At 42.2% G+C, this 17650-nt stretch overlaps 1 protein-coding gene across 7 annotated transcripts in view; it reads right to left on the bottom strand.

The window, feature by feature from the left end:
- The window catches only part of CNOT6 (CCR4-NOT transcription complex subunit 6), a 72039-nt gene that overhangs the window by 33848 nt on the left and 20541 nt on the right, over nt 1-17650 (bottom strand). For 2 of the 7 annotated variants that reach the window (XR_004990167.2, XM_036450198.2), the window contains exons 1-2: nt 10986-11662; nt 2690-2803 (exon numbers count right to left, since the gene is read on the bottom strand). Coding sequence is in view for 5 of the 7 variants with exons in the window: in XM_036450198.2 (XP_036306091.1) it covers nt 2690-2803; nt 10986-11061 (190 nt within the window). In the remaining 2 variants the exon portion in view is untranslated. Of the gene's footprint in view, nt 1-2667; nt 2804-10985; nt 11664-17650 lie in introns of those variants that run through there. The other 5 variants (XM_036450197.2, XM_036450196.2, XM_036450200.2 and 2 more) reach the window with 5 other exon arrangements.

The raw sequence follows: 17650 nt of genomic DNA, 5'->3' as shown, positions 1-17650 counted from the left end.
ATTTGGCAATGATACACCTGATAAAGGGATAATATTCAAAATATATAAGAAGTCATACAATTTAACAGAAAAGACAAACAATCCAATTAAAAAATGGGCAAAGGACCTAAGTAGACACTTCTCCAAAGTGGCCAAGAGACATATAAAAAAATGTTCAGTCACTGAACATCAGAGAGATGCAAATTAAAATGACCATGAGAGATCACCTCACATCTGTCAGAATGGTTACCATCAACAAACCAACGAATGACAAATGTTGGCAAAGATGTGGAGAAAAGGGAACCCTAGTACACTGCTGGTGGGAATACAAACTGGTGCAGCCATTATGGAAAACAGTATAGAATTTCCTCAAAAAATTAAATATGGAACTGCCATTTGACCCAGTGATCCCACGTCTAGGGACTAAGAAACCTGAAAGACCAATCAAAAAGACTGTATGCACCCCTATGTTCACATATGAGCACAATTTATAATAGCCAACATGTGGAAACAAACAAAGTACCCATCAGTTGATGAGTGGACAAAAAAGCTTTGGTACATTTATACCACGGAATACTATGCAGCAGTAAAAAGAATGAATCTTTTACCCTTTGAGATAGCATGGAGGGAATCTAAATAAAATAAACTGATGAACGGAGTGGATCCAGAGACATGGAAGCATGGATAGAATGCAGAACCTTAGAGTGAAGGCAGGGGAGTGAATAGGTGGAAGGTAATCAATCAAGGACCTTGTATGCATATATGCCTGGCTCATGGACCCAGACAATGGGGTGGTGAAGGCCTGGGACAGAGTGGGTTAGAGGGAGAGAATGGGGGGGAAAGGAGACATATGTAATACTTTCAACAATAATTATTTAAAAAATAACCTTACAAATAAAAGCCTACGTGGTCCCCACACCGTGATGCCCTCATGCTGTCACAAGATGGGTGTGTGCACAACACAAGCGGGGCCCTGCGGCCACTCTGTGCAGCCTCCGCTGGGGTTCCTGCAGCCCCACGCACACCTTGGAGGTGGGAACCCCGGCTCCAGCCCCTCTTTGGGGCAATCCATCGCCGGGCTCTTGCACTGAGAGAGGGCACATGCCAAGCTGCGGGACCCAGCCCGCCTGAGTGCATGAATTTCATGCACGGAGCTAATAAATAAAAATAAAAACCAAGAGAGGTAAACCAACCTCTACGGCTGGTTTGAGGAGGGTGTTTGAGCTTACTTACTCATTAGGCTAACCAAAAATTGTGAGCTAACAAGGGGAAAATATTATCACTAGTACATGAAATTCGTACATGAAATGGAGGGGTCCCCTCAGCCCAGCCTGAACCCTCTCCAATCCGGGATATCCCTCGTGCAATTCAGGACCGCTGGCTCCTAACCTCTCGCCTGCCTATTGCCCTGATCACCCCTGCCTCTGTCCCTGTCACCGTGGCTTTGTCCAAAAGGACCTCAGGAAGATGTCTGGTCTAATTAGCATATTACCCTTGTATTAGTATAAATTATTTCCAATATGATTACAGTATAACATTTTTCTACCTAGACCTGGCAGTTATAGCTTGTGTATTAGTTGTTTATACTGGTGCACTCCCTTCTTCTCACTCACTAATATGCTGTAAGCTCCAGTATGAGAGGGTCTGTGATTTTTCATTTATGTATCTTTCATATGCCTAGTATAGCACTTGGCAAAATATTGTATACAAAACACATGTATGCTTGCTGCATTACATTAAAAAAAAAATCAAGGACAGAAAGGAGTGGAAGCTTCTTTATTATTTCAGAAAAGAATGGGGAGGCATATTAGGCGAACATTAACACAAAATTTTTTTTAGCACTGATTGCTTCAAAAGTAATGTCCCTTCATCACCTTTGAAGTATTAAAAAAAAAATGCTGATGCCCACTGACAAGGAAGCTGGGAATATCCTCTGTGGATCTGGGAGCCCACATTTTCTTGGAAAATGTCTAGGAAGCACTTACGGTAGAAAGGAACTTTGAGATCTACCGGTACTTCAAATTTTAAGATTCTGTTCTTGGACAGACTGTCCTTGGAAAAAAGCAAGTGAAGAAAGTGAGGAGAAACAACTCTAACCCAGAACTTACACTAGAACAAGCAGGTCCAATCCCACTGGAAATCTGTAAACTGATAATGCAAAAGCTCAATCCTACTCTATCAGAGAATTAAGAACCAGAACCTTTGCACATGAGGCATTTCACATATGTTATTTTCTTTTCATCCTTGATTTTATTCCAATTTTACAAAAGGACACTGGTACTGAGAGCATAAACAATGAATGGGCCCTAGCTGGTTTGGCTCTGTGGATAGAGTGTCAGCCTGCCGACTAAAGGGTCCTAGGCTCGATTCTGGCCAAGGGCACATGCCTGGGGTGTGGGCTTGATCCTGAGTAGTAGGTGTGCAGGAGGCACCCAGTTAATGATTCTCTCTCATCATTGATGTTTCTATCTCTCTCTTACTTTCCCTTCCTCTTTGAAATCAATAGCATATTAAAAACACACACAAAACAACATACACACAATGATTTTGAACTTTGACTCATACCATGTTCTTCTCATTGGACCGTTCTGCTTCCAAGGTAAATTAGCGCTGGTAAAATACAACATTGCTACTTTTATGAACTGGCATAAAAAACTTAATTTCCTAGCCATGCCTGAATTTCCATACCATAAATTTATGTCTGTCTTACCACTTATTTCAAGCTCTGCCCAATGTGATTTCTTTCCATTTGCTGCTTCCTCAGTGGACATAATTGTGTACATCTTCCGAGGGTCAGGGGGCTCGTATTTTTCTTTGGGCATGCCTATTGAATTAAGAAAAGAAACCAATCAGTACTATGAAGAATCAAATAACTGAAAAGAACAGCTTTTAAAAAAATAGACACCCATATTATAATCTCTAAATACCATTTCCCATTAGGAGCTCCTTGGAGAAATGGAAGATTGAACAAGTTAACTGTAAAAAAAACATTTCTGAGAACCAGACAGATTTGAAAAACGAAATATAAGTTAATATTAAAGGACTATTGTTCATTTTGCTTGTGTGTGTGTGTGTGTGTTTTAATCCTTACCTGTTATAGACAAATTCTGAAGTATTTAAGTGGAATGAAATTTCACTCTTTCCCCAAACTTCCTGCCCAGTTTTACTTCACTTTCTTCATTTGGAAGAACCATAACCAATTCTGCCTGCACAGCTAAACATAGCTAGAGAAAAACTTACCATCATTCAATTTATAGTAGAGAGCCAGTCAGCAATCATTTCCTTTAAATGGACTCATTACAAAGACCAGAAATTACACTGTAAATTCTTCTAGCCCCTTCTCCTACTTGACTCTCCAAATCTCCAACACTCATCCCTCCATCTTCCTGCTCTTTTATTTTCTCAATAAAACAGAAAAACAGAAGAGGCCTTTTTTCTGAACTCTGACCTATGCCCATCTATTCTCTCTTACTAGGGACAAAGTGCCTGCCCTCTTACCACTTTATTCTACCCCATCACCTTGCCTACAAGGACATTTCTTAGCAATTTGCTCCAATGTCAAATTTTCCCTCCATATCAGAACTTTATCTTCTATTCATATACATGGTATATTTTCCTCTTTAAAAAAAAAAAAAAAAAAAAAAAAAAGTCTTAACCTTATTTCTCCCTCCAGTTTTCACACTTTTTTCTCTCATCCTTTTTAGAAGCAAAAATCCTCAAGAATGTGTATGCTATCAGTCTACTAGTCTTCTTCTCCCAATTAAATCCATCCAAATCAGTACATGCTTTTAACATTCCATCAAAAACCGCCAAGAAGAAAACCAGGGACATCACATGGTTTTACCCAAATGTCATTCCTCAGACCTTCTACTTGTTCTCTGATCAACACTGATGTAGATAATCACTCCCTCCTAGAAACATTTCTTTCACTTGGTTTCCAGGATACCTATCTTTCTCTTGGTTTTCCTCTTAACTTCTCTAGATTTAGTCTTTTGTTAGTTCTGTCTATAGAGATGAAATTAATTCCACCTTACCAACAGAAACCTGAAGCTCAAAAAGGTTTAAGCAATTTAACCAGTGAAACAAGAATGGGAAGGTAACAGAATCAGGCTTTGAATATGTCCAACTAAAATTTAAAGCTACTGTTTAAGTGAAATAACCCAATCACAAAAATTTCACTTACATGAGGTACTCAGAATAGTCAAAATCAGAGGCAAAAAGTAGAATGAAAGTTGCCAGGGACTGGGGAATGAGAAATAATTGATTGGGAAAGTCTTCTTGTAAGACTCAGTTTTTTAAGAAGAGTTATGGAGATGGCAATGGTTACACAATATTATGCATGTGATAACACTGAACGCTACACTTAAAAATGTAGTTAAGCCGAGACCGGTTTGGCTCAATGGATAGAGCGTCGGCTTGGGGACTGAGGGACCCAGGTTCGATTCCAGTCAAGGGCATGTACCTTGGCTGCGGGCATATCCCCAGTAGGGGGTGTGCAAGAGGCAGCTGATCGATGACTCTCTCTCATGGATGTTTCTAGCTCTCTATCTCTCTCCCTTCCTCTCTGTACAAAATCAATAAAATATATTTAAAAAAAAAAAATGTAGTTAAAAATGGTAAATTAAAAACATGTTTTTATTGATTTTAGAGAAAGAGGAAGGGGGTAGGAGAGAAACATCAAGGGGTTGCCTCCTGTATGCACCCTGAGAAGGGACAGAACTTGCAACCTGAGCATATGCCTGACCAGAAACTGAACTGGTGATCTTTCAGTACATGGAATGTCACTCAACTAACTGCACCACACTGGCCAGAGCTAAAATTATAAATCTTATGTTAAGTATATTTTTCCATAATAAAAATACCAGGGAAAAGTTAAAGTTACTTTCTTTATGCTGTGCTACCTCCCCACTGATGGGACTAGTACTATTTTTCAAACACAGAAATGGGCTTTGTTTAGTGAAAACACAGAAAAAAGTAAGTCATCTCCAAAAGCTGTTTGAACAAAGAATAAATATCTGCACAAGAAACAGCACATCTTTTTCTTTGTTTTAAATTGATTTTAAAAACTGTCTTCATATATATTAATTTCTTCAGAATAGAACTGACTTTATTTATAGCCTCATACAAAATACTTAACACTGACCTATCCTATTAAGAACTGTTCCCATTCTGTCTAGAGGACATTCTGGCAAAACAAGTGCCCTTTATTTTAAAATATTTTATTGATTTTTTATAGAGAGGAAGAGAGAGGGATAGAGAGTTAGAAACATCAATGAGAGAAAATCATCGATCAGCTGTCTCTTACACACCCCCTACTGCGGATGTGTCCGCAACCAAGGTACATGCCCTTGACCAGAATCGAATCTGGGACCTTTTAGTCGGCAAGCCGATTCTCTATCCACTGAGTTGAACTGGTTTCGGCAAGTGCTCTTTCTGAATGATATGGATATACCAGTAATAATCTAGAAAACATAAAATGTTGTATAAGACTACCAGAATTTGATAACATCCTTTAAGATCACACCAATGCCATTATTTTGATCAGAGTCTTTCAAAAACAATCATTTGATCTTTATAGGCTTATCCAAATAGAATTTAATAATAAAGAAATTGCTCTGTCGAGCTGAGGTTAGTATTTCGGTCCTATTAATTCTTAACCACACTTCTTAGTGAAAGGTTCAGAAATCTAATTTACCAATCTCATATAAGCTTAATGTAAATCAATATCCAGAGTTGGATCACACCTCTAAGAATCAAAAAAGTGTACTGAAATAAGAAACCTGAAAACCAGGCCCTGGACTTGGGGGTCATTTCATCATAGTCACGATGGAAGAAACCTGTAAACCTATTGTCGCTTGAATAGGGTATAAAGTCAATAGTGTTGTAATGACAGTATGATGCCAGATGGATACTAGAAATACTGGAGAACTCTTTGTGAAGTATATGACAAAATCCAACACCCTTTCTTGATAAAAACTTTCAGCAATGTGGGAATAGAGGGATCATACCTCAACATAATAAAAGCCTTATATGACAAACCAGCAGCCAACATCATACTCAAAAGGAAAAAACTAAACTCATTTTCCCTAAGAACAGAGACAAGAAGGGATGCCCACTCTCACCACCCTTGTTTGATATAGTACTAGAAGTGCTAGCCATAGCGATCAGACACAAAGAAGAAATAAAAGGCATTTAAATTGACAAAGAAATAAAACTGTCCTTATTAGCAGATGACATGATACACAGAAAACCCCAAAGACTCCATCAAAGAATTACCAGACTTACTAATTGAATTTGGTAATGTAGCAATATACAAAACACACAGAAATCCATGGCCTTTTTATACACTCAATAATGCACTCACAGAAAGAAAAACAATAAAAAATCCCATTTACCATTGCACAAAAGAAATTAAGATAACTAGGAATAAACTTAAGGTCATAAAAAACCTTTACTCGGAAAACTACAGGGCATTGAGAAAAGAAATAGAAGACAACATAAACAAATAGAAGAACATACCATGTTCATGGATTGGTAGAATCAACATAATTAAAATGCCCATACTACCCAAAGCAATCTACAGATTCAATGAAATCCCCATTAAAATACCAATGGAATATTTCAAAGATCTAGAACAAACTCTCCAAAAATTCATCTGGAATAAAAAAAGACTCTAAATAGCCACAACAATCCTGAGAAAGAAGAACAAAGTTGGAGGGATCACACCACCAGATATCAAGGTATATTATAAAGCCACTGTTCTCAAAATTGCCTGGTCCGAGCAAAAGAACAGACATACAATGGAACCAAACAGAGAACCCAGAAATCAACCCAAGCCATTATACTCAATATTTGACAAAGGAGGCAAGAGCACACAATGGAGTCAGAACAATCTCTTTAATAATAAATGGTGCTGAAAATTTGGTCAAATAAATAAATCACTAACTTACACCATACACACACACACACACACACACACACACACACACACACACAAAAACAACAACTCAAAATGGCTAAAGGACTTCAATGTAAGACAGGAAACCATAAAAATCCTACAAGACTCCATAGGCAGCAAAATAGCAGATATATGTTGTAGCAATATCTTTAAAGAAACAGCTCCTAGGGCAATGGAGACTAAGGGAAAATAATCGAATGGGACTATATAAAAATAAAAAGCTTCTGCACAGCAAAAGAAACCATCACAAAACAAGAAAGCCCAATGTATGGGAGAACATTATTTGCCAATGATATTTCTGATAAGGATTTAATCTCCAAAATTTACAGAGAACTCATATAACTTAAAAAAAGGAAGATAAATGATCCAAGATAAATGACCCCAAAAAATGGACTAAGAATCTAAATATGCACTTTTCAAAAGAGGACATACAGAAGGTCCAGAGACATACGAAAACATGTTCAAAGTCACCAATAATCCAAGAGATGTAAATCAAAACGACAATGAGACACCATCTCACACCTGTCAGAATGGCTATCATCAACAAATCAATAGACAACAAGTGCTGACGAGGATGTGGAGAAAAGGAACCTCCTTCATTCCTGATGGGAATGCAGACTGGTGCAGCCACTGTGGAAGACAGTATGGAGTTTCCTCAAAAGTTAAAAATGAAACTCCCATTTGACTCAGTAATCCTAATTCTAGGACTATATCCCACGAAACCAGAAACATCAATCCGAAAGGATATATGCACTCATGTTTACTGCAGCACAATTTACAATAACTAAGACTTGGAAGAAGCCTAAGTGTCCATCAGCAGATGAGTAATTAAAAAACTGGGGTACATCTACACAATAGAATACTATGCTGCTATAAAAAAGAAGGAACTTTTATTATTTGCAAAAGCCTGGATGGAACTGGAGAGCATTATGATACACAAAATAAGCTAGTCACAGAAAGAGAAATGTCACATGATCTCACTCATATATGGGATATAATGATCAATATAATTTGATGAACAAGAATAGATCCAGAGACAAATGGTGTGTGTGTGGGAGAAGAGGGGAAGGAGTTAGAGAGCAACCAAAGGACTTGTATGCATGCATATAGCATCACCAATGGACACAGACACACTGGGGCAATGGGGTCTTGCCCGGGGTGGGAATGGCAGAGGGGAGGTGGGAGGGGAGGCCATCAATCAGGGGAAAAGGATACATATGTAAAACTTTAGACAAATAAATAATAAATAAATAAATAACAGCTAGGCCAGAGTCAGCAGGTAGTATATAGCACCTGACTAGTCACTCTCTTACTCCTCCAATCCTCAATCCTGGCAGCATAAAAATCCATCCCCTTCTAGATATGAAAGCGTTTGTCATTACCTTAGAATTATTATTTATCTTGAAGCAACACAGGACATTATTCAGCAGTATAGAAAGTTATCCTTTCATTATTAAACATTTTATGACATGGCTTAAAAATACAGTACTATGACCACTTTGAGGAAGTTAGTATTGCAAATCAGAACTGCAAACAATCACAGAACAACAACAACAAAAAATAATCACAGTCTGCATTCCCATCAGGAGTGAAGGAGGGTTCCTTTTATTTTTTAAAATCCTGGAGCATTTAAACAAAAGGTGGCCTACCTGCATACCATAAATTTAGAAAAACTACCATCTACAACAAGGAAAAACATCAGGAATCCATTGTCTTTTCCCCATAATTTCAGAAATGCTGTGTTTATGTGTATGTACACAGGTATAGTGTAGTGAGGGAGCTGGGACAGGACTCATAGGGAAGGGTTATAAGGAATTTATTAGAATCTAAAGTAAGGAGAAAAGAAATAAGACTAGAACAATTAAGGAAGCAGATTGCAATGGAGACATCCATAAAGCCCAGTGTAAAAAGTCGCCCCTCCAGCCCTACCTGTAGTCCCAAATAGATGAATAGCTCCCTAGTTACAGCCCTTAAATCTATTTTAACCATTGTCTCACTAGGAGTAAGTGGGAAGGAACAGTGCTAGAGACAGGATCATATGGAAAGCGAATAGCAACTTCTTGGTCTATTTTTCTGTCAGGAACCAAACTTAAGCTCAATCAAAATTGGGGACAAATATCTGAATGTTCCCCATGGGAAAAGTATAGGTAATTACAAAAACCAAAGCTAAAATCACCAGTAGTAACTGCCCATAGCCAACTAGTATACCACAGGCTGCCTCTTCCCAACTCCATCTGTATTTAACCTTTAAAACAAGTCCCTAAGGGGAAACCAAAAGAAGTGCCTAAGAACCCATCCACACCATCCTAATGAAAGAGTAATATGCAAATTGACCATCATTCCAACACACATGATGGCTGTCCCCATGCAGACACAAGATGGCCTCCACAAGATGGCTGACAGGGGAGGGCAGTTGTGGATGATCAGGCCAGCAGGGGAGGAAAGTTGGGAGGGACCAGGCCTGCAAGAGAGGGCAGTGGAGATAACCAGCATGCAGGGGAGAACAGCTGGGGGGGACCAGGCCTGCAGGGGAGGGCAGTTAGGGGTGACCAGGCTGGCAGAGGAGGGCAGTTAGAGGCAATCGGGCCAGAGGGGTTCCAGATTGGAGAGGGTGCAAGCTAGACTGAGGGATACCCCCCCCCACACACACAAATTTTGTGCACCCAGCCTCTAGTAACTAAATAAAAAGCAAATCAACACACAGTAATCAATAACAAACACAAGTTTAACACATAGCATCATAATGACTATACAAAAATCACTACCAAAAAACAAAATACCACAGACATAGAAAACGTTTTCACAAAAAAAGCTTCTCATGCTTAAATAACAACAACAACAACAACAACAAAAATAGCTCTGAGCAGGTAGCTCAGTTGGTTGGAGTATTGTCCTCCTGTACACCAAAAAGGTTGCAGATCGGTTGACCATGGTAGGGTGCATATGGGAGGCAACATTTTTTTTCTTCACATCAATGTTTCCCTGTCCCCATCTCCTCTCTCTAAAATCAATAAAAACATATCTTCAGGTGAGGATTATAAAAAGCAATCAAAACAAAACTCATAAACAAAAATGACAAAGCAGTATGGGACAAGACATATTAAGATTAAAAAGGTAGAGTGTAAGCCTAATGGGAAAAATGTAAGTATTTGAATATTTAGAATCTCTAAAACAGGATTGAGGCAGAGAAAGGCAAGCCACAGAAGAACATATAAACGTATTTCCTACTAACACAAACGGCAAAAAAGACAAAAGAAAAAGCATAAAAATGATAAACATAACATCTAAGATAGTAATTACCTACCCTGTAAACTTAGCAAATCAACCCTTCGGTATTTACCCAAAAGAAATAAAAATATATGTCCACAAGAAGACATTATATAAAATGTCACCCTTAACAGCTTTATTCATAATTGCAAAAAAAAAAAAAAAAAAAGGGGGGGGGGAATAACCCAATGTTCATCAACAGTGAAAGGACGATCAAATTGTGATATAGCCACAAACAGTGGAACCACAGTCCTTGAACTTTATTTGTTCCAGAAGTCTGTTTGAGAAGTGATTTGTTTGAAAACCAAATCTCCCTCCACCCTTTAGAAATGTCAATTGAATTAATCCGTTCTAGACCCTCAAATGATTCAATTTTAAGCTTTCTTATACATAGTACATGTCTAACATACTGTTTAGTCTATAAACACTTTAAAAACAAAAATGATATGAAATGTAAATGAAAACTTAAAAGGTATATGATGTACAGTAAAAAATGAAAACTGCCGGGACCAGTTTGGCTCAGTGGATAGAGCGTCGGCTTGGGGACTGAAAGGTCCCGGGTTCGATTCCGGTCAAGGGCATGTACCTTGGTTGCGGGCATATCCCCGGTAGGGGGTGTGCAAGAGGCAGCTGATCGATGACTCTCTCTCATCGATGTTTCTAACTCTCTATCTCTCCCTTCCTCTCTGTACAAAATCAATAAAATATATTTAAAAAAAAAAAATAAATAAATAAATAAAAAAAAAATGAAAACTTACATACACTAAATATTAGAACTTATCTTTAATGTTGAGAGCTATTGATGACTGAATTTGGAGAGGAGGGGTGTTTATTATTTGGAAGGGAATTCCTTCCATAAAATGTCAGGGAGCTCTTTTTTGTAGGTTTGTCTCTTTGCTCACTACAATTTGCTTCAGGCTCAGTGGGCCTCTGTCTCACTAAAAACCTATACAATGATGTTTGTTTTCACCTGCTTTTTAACACTTGCCTACAATGAAACAGTACATTGTCACTGAAGAAGTTAATCACAGAAGTTACTAGTCAGGGTGATATTTCTCAATAAAACTTTGCATTTCTCCCCATTTCCCAAGCATTTCCTTGATTAATGAAGTAGGAATATGCTCCCTTCCCTCTTCCTCCTCTGAAGAGTGCTCCTCAGCTGCCATATTTTGTCTGCTCCCTCTGAAGGTCTTGGGAGTACCTGGGTGGTCAGCTCAGTGTTGTGGTCCTCTACCAACTCCTCCACATCATCACATCCGAGCCCGTAGACTTGTCCAGACACACAATATCCTTCACAACAGGCGCAGGCTCATCCTCAAACTGTCAAGTCTCTTTCAGCAACAATCTCGGACCACAATTTCTTCCATGCTGATTGCATGGTTCTGGAACACACTAGCCCCCATCCTTTGTCTATGAGCTTTAAGCAAGTGAGGATATTAAAATGTTCCTTCAGAACACTTTGAGGGTTAAATTCATTTTTAGAGGTCACCTCAAAACACCTCTAAAACAGTGCCTTTGTATAGTTTCCTACAATTAGAAATGACCTGCTGATCCATGGGCTGGATGGGAGAGTTGTGTTTAGGTGGCAAGAATCTAAAAGTGAGGAGGCTATAGTCCTCCACAACTCAGCTCCAAGCCTGGGGGGTGGGCAGGAGCACTGTCCCTTATAAGAAGTGCTCTGAGTGGTAATTGTTGTTCCCAGAACAATTGGGGCAAACACTTCATGAATTCACTCAATAAAAAAATTGCCTGGTTATCTAAGTTTTGCTATTAGCCCTCCACATCACACTAAACTTGTTTTTCATGACATTAATTTTTTTGAAAATTCGTAGCTTTTCAGAATGGTAGACAAGTAGAGGCTTCGATTTAAAGTTCCCACTTACATTCCCACATAATAGTAATGTCAGCCCATCTTTCACTGGCTTGTGTCCTGGTAATGACATCTCCTCTTGTGTGATGTAGGTCCTCTTTGGAATTTCCTTCCAGAAGAGGCCTCTCAGCACAACTGAACAAATCCTTTGGCCTCTACATATTGAAATTTGTCACAAAATTATCAGCAGCTCTTTTGTTAGAACTGGCAGCCTCCCTATACCTCACTACACTATAAATACCACATCTTTTCTTAAATTATCAAATTGCCCCTACTAGCTTTCAACAAATCACTTTTAGCATTCATTCCAGGTTTTTTTTCAGGAGGTCAGCATGCAGCATTCATCATTGCCTCTGAAATGCTATCACTGGCTAACTACTTTTCGCTTATCCAAATCAAGAATTTTTCTACCTCTTTTTGCCATGTGATCACTGTTTCATGAGCAACACCCTTTGTTTTAAAACTGTGCTCATCATCAATTTCACTTGGTAGCGAGATCAGACACAAGAACCCCTCTATCATATTTTGCAATTATTTCTTTTTTAAGCTCTATCATTGTCCTCACAACTTTCATTTTCACTTTGCTGCTATCACTAACTTTCTTAGGACCTATGGGTGACTTACTGTACATATCCTATATAATAAAGAGCTAATATGCAAATGGTCATCACACCCTCACATCATCACACCCTCATGCTACAATTGCTCAGACACTTGACACTGGGGAGAGAGGAATGGGGACCAGCCAGGCTGCGGCCTGGGAGAGGGACAAGCCACACACCTAGCAGTTCCGGGCACCATCAGCTGTGCCTGCAGCCCAGGAGAGAGACAATCCGCAAGCCCAAAGGTCCCCAGGGTCCTAGGTGCCTGCGGCTGTGCTTGAGGCTCATGAGAGAGATAAGCCACCTGCCCCACAGTCCCAGGTGCCGGAGGCTGAGGCCCAGGTGAAACCAGCTGAGGCTGAGGTCCTAGGTGCCTGGGGCCAACTGGAGGAGGGAATCTTGGGTGCCAAGTGTGGGTGATGCAGAGGCAGTTAGGGGTGATCAGGCCAACAGGGGAGCAGTTAGGAGTGATCAGGCAGGCAGGCAGAGGGGTTAGGGGTGATCAGGCAGGCAGATAGATGAGCGGTTAGGAGCCAGTGGTCCCAGATTGTGAGAGGCAGTCGGACATCCCCAAGGGGTCCCAGATTGGAGAGAGTGCAGGCCGGGCTGAGAACACCCCCTCCCTGTGCACGAATTTCGTGCACCAGGCCTCTAGTCTATATATATAAAAAGCCAGCATAAGAATGCTGTAACTACCAGAACCACCAGTCATTATGATGCCCAACTGCCGCCAGCTAATAGGCCTGATCGTGGGTGGGGCCAGCCAGCCAACCTCCCGCAGCTCCTCCCCACACTGGCCCCAGTCCCATTCTTCCCCTTACCCCAATAAGGGCAGGGCTGGCCCTCCAACCTCCTGTAGCCCTTTCCCCCACCTGCCCTACCACAGATCGGCCCCCACCCTGACTAGGGGCAGGGCCAGTTGGCAAACCGCCTCTCCTCCTGGATGGCCCTGGCCATGATGGGTCCTCACCACCTCTATAGGCTCACAGCCCCTCCCCCCAACCAGACTCCCCCACTCCAAGCAGGGGCTGGGCTGGCCAGCCAACAGCCCTTGCCGCCCCCTCCCCGGCTGGCCCTGTCCCAATTGGTCCCCTCCACCAATCAGGGGTGGGGCTGGCCAGCAAACCACCTCCCCGCCCCTGTGGCCAGTCTGGCCCTGATTGAGGTGGGCCAGCTCCACCTCCCAACAGGCCCCGCCCCAATCCGCTCTGGACCCCACATATGCACAAATTCACACACTGGGCCTCTAGTTTAATAATAATCAGTAACAAAAGCAAAAAGTCACACAAAAATATTCACAGCAATTTCCTGAGATGTTAACTTGAGGTTTAACAGCAAACTGACCCATACTCGCACATTCTCTCCTTTGTTTGTTGCCTGAGAGACTTGAGACTGGTCATACATGTATTGGCACAAAAGGGTTGCCAGGTCAAGAACCAAAATTTTGACAACTGAGACATTTCTTTCCATGAACAACTTAGTTGAAAACCAAATTGTTTGACATGGGAGATATTCTAGAACTGAGGTTTGACTGTAATTGAATACTGCTGAGCAATAATAATGAACTACTGATACACATACACACATATAAGAGTCTTAAATATACTGAATGAAAAAGGTCCAAAATTGATTACATTTACATGAATTTGTAGTGATAACAGTGGTTGCCTTTATGGGAGGTGATGAAAATATTAGATATCTTACCTGAACTGTGGTTTTTATTTGTCCATAAAGGCATCAAAACTCAAGATGTACATTTGAGGTCTTACACATTTCATGTAAATTTTTTATTTCAACTTAAAATATTCTATACTCAAACACTTGGTCAAGTGTGAAGACAAAAGGGCATTTTCCGACAAGCAATTACTAAGAAAACAAACAACCCATGTACTTTTTCTAAATAAACATTGTTTATGACAAAAAATGCAAAAATTCTAAATCATCATATTGAGAATATTTGGTAAAATCAAGAAGAGCCATACTATGGGAAATCATGCAGCTATGAATAATGTTAAGTAAACAATTGGTATATGAAGCTAGAGGCCTGGTGCACGAAATCCGTGCACTCGGGATTGGGGGGGGATCCCTCAGTCCGCCCTGTGCCCTCTCAGTCTGGGAGCCCTTGAGGGATGTCCGATTGATGGCTTAGAACCGCTCTCCGGCAGTCAGACATCCTCAGAGCTGCCACAGAGGCGGGAGCTGCTGCATTCTCCAGCCGTGAGCCCAGCTCAGGGCTTTTGGCTGAGCAGCACTACCCCACCAGGGGCAGCTCCTGCATTCAGCATCTGGCCCCTGGTGGCCAGTGTGCATTAGAGTGACCAATCATTCCACTGTTCTGTCAATTTGCACATTGGCCTATTATTACATAGGACTAGAGGCCCAGTGCATGAAATTCATGCACTGGTGTGTGTGTGATGGCTTAGGCCTGCACCCCACCGGCCACAGTCTGGCCTCCCTCTGCGGGAGGTGACCAGGCGGATCAGGGAAGGTGCCACCACCATCACCTCGCTGCTGCCGCCACTGCCAGCTGCCGCAGCCGCCAAGGTGTTTTCATCAACAGATTCCAGTCCCTTCACTGTGAAAAAATGACAACTTTCTTTAGGCGTTTTCAAGATGTGTCTTTCATAGGATCTGACCCCCCTCTCTCCCCCCCAGTGAGGATATGTTAACATTGGTTTTTAGAGAGTGGGGAAGAGAGAGGGAAACATCAATGTGAAAGGGACACTTTGATTGGTTGCCTCCTGCATGAGTCCTGACCTGGGCCCCGGTCATGGAGGAGCCTGCAACCTAGGTACATGTCCTTGATCAGAATTGAATCTGGACCCTGTGATCCGCAGGCTGAGGCTCTGTCCACAGAGCCAAAGCGGCTAGGGCAGGATATGACATTTCTTAGGCCTGCCAGCAGCAGACCTTCGTTTTCTCCTCCAGGAGTGAGGGGGGAAAACCCTAGATCATCTTCTCGCATTCTTATTACCCAAGTTACCAAGAACACTGCAAGTGGTAACCTAGAGGGAGCTTAGCCAATGAGCGATCAGAAAAGGTGTTTCCTCTGCAGCTCACATGCAGAGGGCCCCTGGTGTTTTGTCGATTGGGATGAGGGCATGCTCTGAGCAACTGCAGTGTGGCTCGGAGCATGCCCCCACTCCTGGTGTTGTATCTTCGCTCCGGCCTGTCCCCAGCCCCATTCTCCCCATGGCCACAGGGGCTGGCACACAGTCCCCTCCCGCCAATCTGTGTGCAAAGCTCTTCCTGAGCCAATCGTGACACCTTAAGGGATCCCAGCTAATTTGCATATTACCCTTTTTTATATATATACTAGAGGCCCAGTGCACGAAATTTGTGCATGAGGATGGGGGGCGAGGGTTGTCCCTCAGCCCAGCCTGCACCCTCTCCAATCTGATCAAGGGAAGGCACCAGCCTCATTACTGCCCTGTTGCAGCCACTGCAGCCACCAAGGTGTTTTCATTAACACGAAATCTAGTCCCTTCACTGTGAAAAAATGACAACTTCCTTTAGGCATTTTCAAGATATATCTTTCATAGGATATGACCTTTTTTTTTTTTTAGTCCTCACCTGAGGCTATGTTTCCATTGATTTTTAGAGAATGTGGAAGAGAGACAGGGAGAAGGAGAGGGAGAGGGAGAAGGAGGGAGAGAGAGAGGGAGAGGGAGAGGGAGAGGGAGAGGGAGAGATAAACATCAATATGAGAGGGACACTTAGATTGGTTGCTCCTCCATGAGCCCTGACCTGGGAGAAGCTTGTAACCTAGTTACATGTCCTTGATCAGAATCGAACCCAGACCCTGTAATCTGCAGGCCGAGGCTCTATCCTTAGAGCCAAAGCAGCTAGGGCAGGATATGACATTTCTTAGCCCCTCCAGTAGTGGACCTTTGTTTTTTCCTCCAGGAGTATGGTGGAAAAACCCTAAATCACCTTCTTGGATTCTTATAACCCAAGTTACCAAGAACACTGCAAGTGGTGACCTACAGGGAGCTTAGCCAATGAGCTGTCAGAATAGGTATTTACTCTCAAACTGGTTTGGCTCAGTGGATAGACCGTGGGCCTGCAGACTGAAGGGACCCAGGTCTGATTCCTGTTAAGGACATGTACCTTGGTTGGAGGCACATCCCCAGTGGGAAGTGTGCAGGAGGCAGCTAATCAATGTTTCTCTCCCATTGATATTTCCAACTGTCTATCCCTCTCCCCTTTTCTCTGTTAAAAAAAAAAAAAAAAAAAAAATCAGTGAAATGTATATATTTTTAAAAAGGTGTTTCTGGGGATCCAAGATGGCTGCGCCCAGGTGAACACCTAGCTGCAGCCGCACACAACAATTTCAATAAAATACAACTAAAATATAAAATGGACATTGACCAGAACTACAGGAAGGTTGACTGACTGGAAATTCTACAGCGAGAAGCAAGGAGAAAACCAGAAGGAGGCGCGGAGGAGCTGGAAAAGCCCAAGGTACGGAGACGCGGCTCGCGGAGAGGACGGAGCTGGAGAGGAGGGAGGCCGAGTGCCTGGCGGGCGTTCCCTAGCGGAAAGGAGATAAAACTCCGACTGTGCTGGGCCCCCGACTGCTCTGAACGCCAGTTTTAGGCCAGACCCTGGGGACTCAGGCTCAGCCATAGGGAGCCGGGCTGTAAGGCGGGACTCCGGGGAAGCAGCGAAAGGAGGTCCCGGAGGTGCGCACACTGCGCGCAGAGAAGGGACGGTCGGCTGTGCCGCGGGATCTCCCTGACGAGAAGGAGACTGGGGCTCCAGACTGCTCTGAACGCCACCTCCAACTCCACTTCCAACTGAACTGAACCCCAATACCGAGCTCATTGGGGGAGAGCATAGACGGTTTGGCAGCAGGCGAAAATCGAGGGCACCTTTCTCTCAGAGGCCCTGGCATCAGCGAGCACTGAAGGACCCGTATAGGGCGGGGCTGACGGAAGCCAAAGCTGCAGGCTCCACCCTGAAACCCCGTCC

The sequence above is a fragment of the Pipistrellus kuhlii genome, unplaced genomic scaffold, assembly GCF_014108245.1.
Source record: "Pipistrellus kuhlii isolate mPipKuh1 unplaced genomic scaffold, mPipKuh1.p scaffold_m20_p_21, whole genome shotgun sequence".
Taxonomy (NCBI): Eukaryota; Metazoa; Chordata; class Mammalia; order Chiroptera; family Vespertilionidae; genus Pipistrellus; species Pipistrellus kuhlii.
Note: the sequence above shows the minus strand (reverse complement) of the source record. Positions and strands in the feature narration are given on the sequence as shown.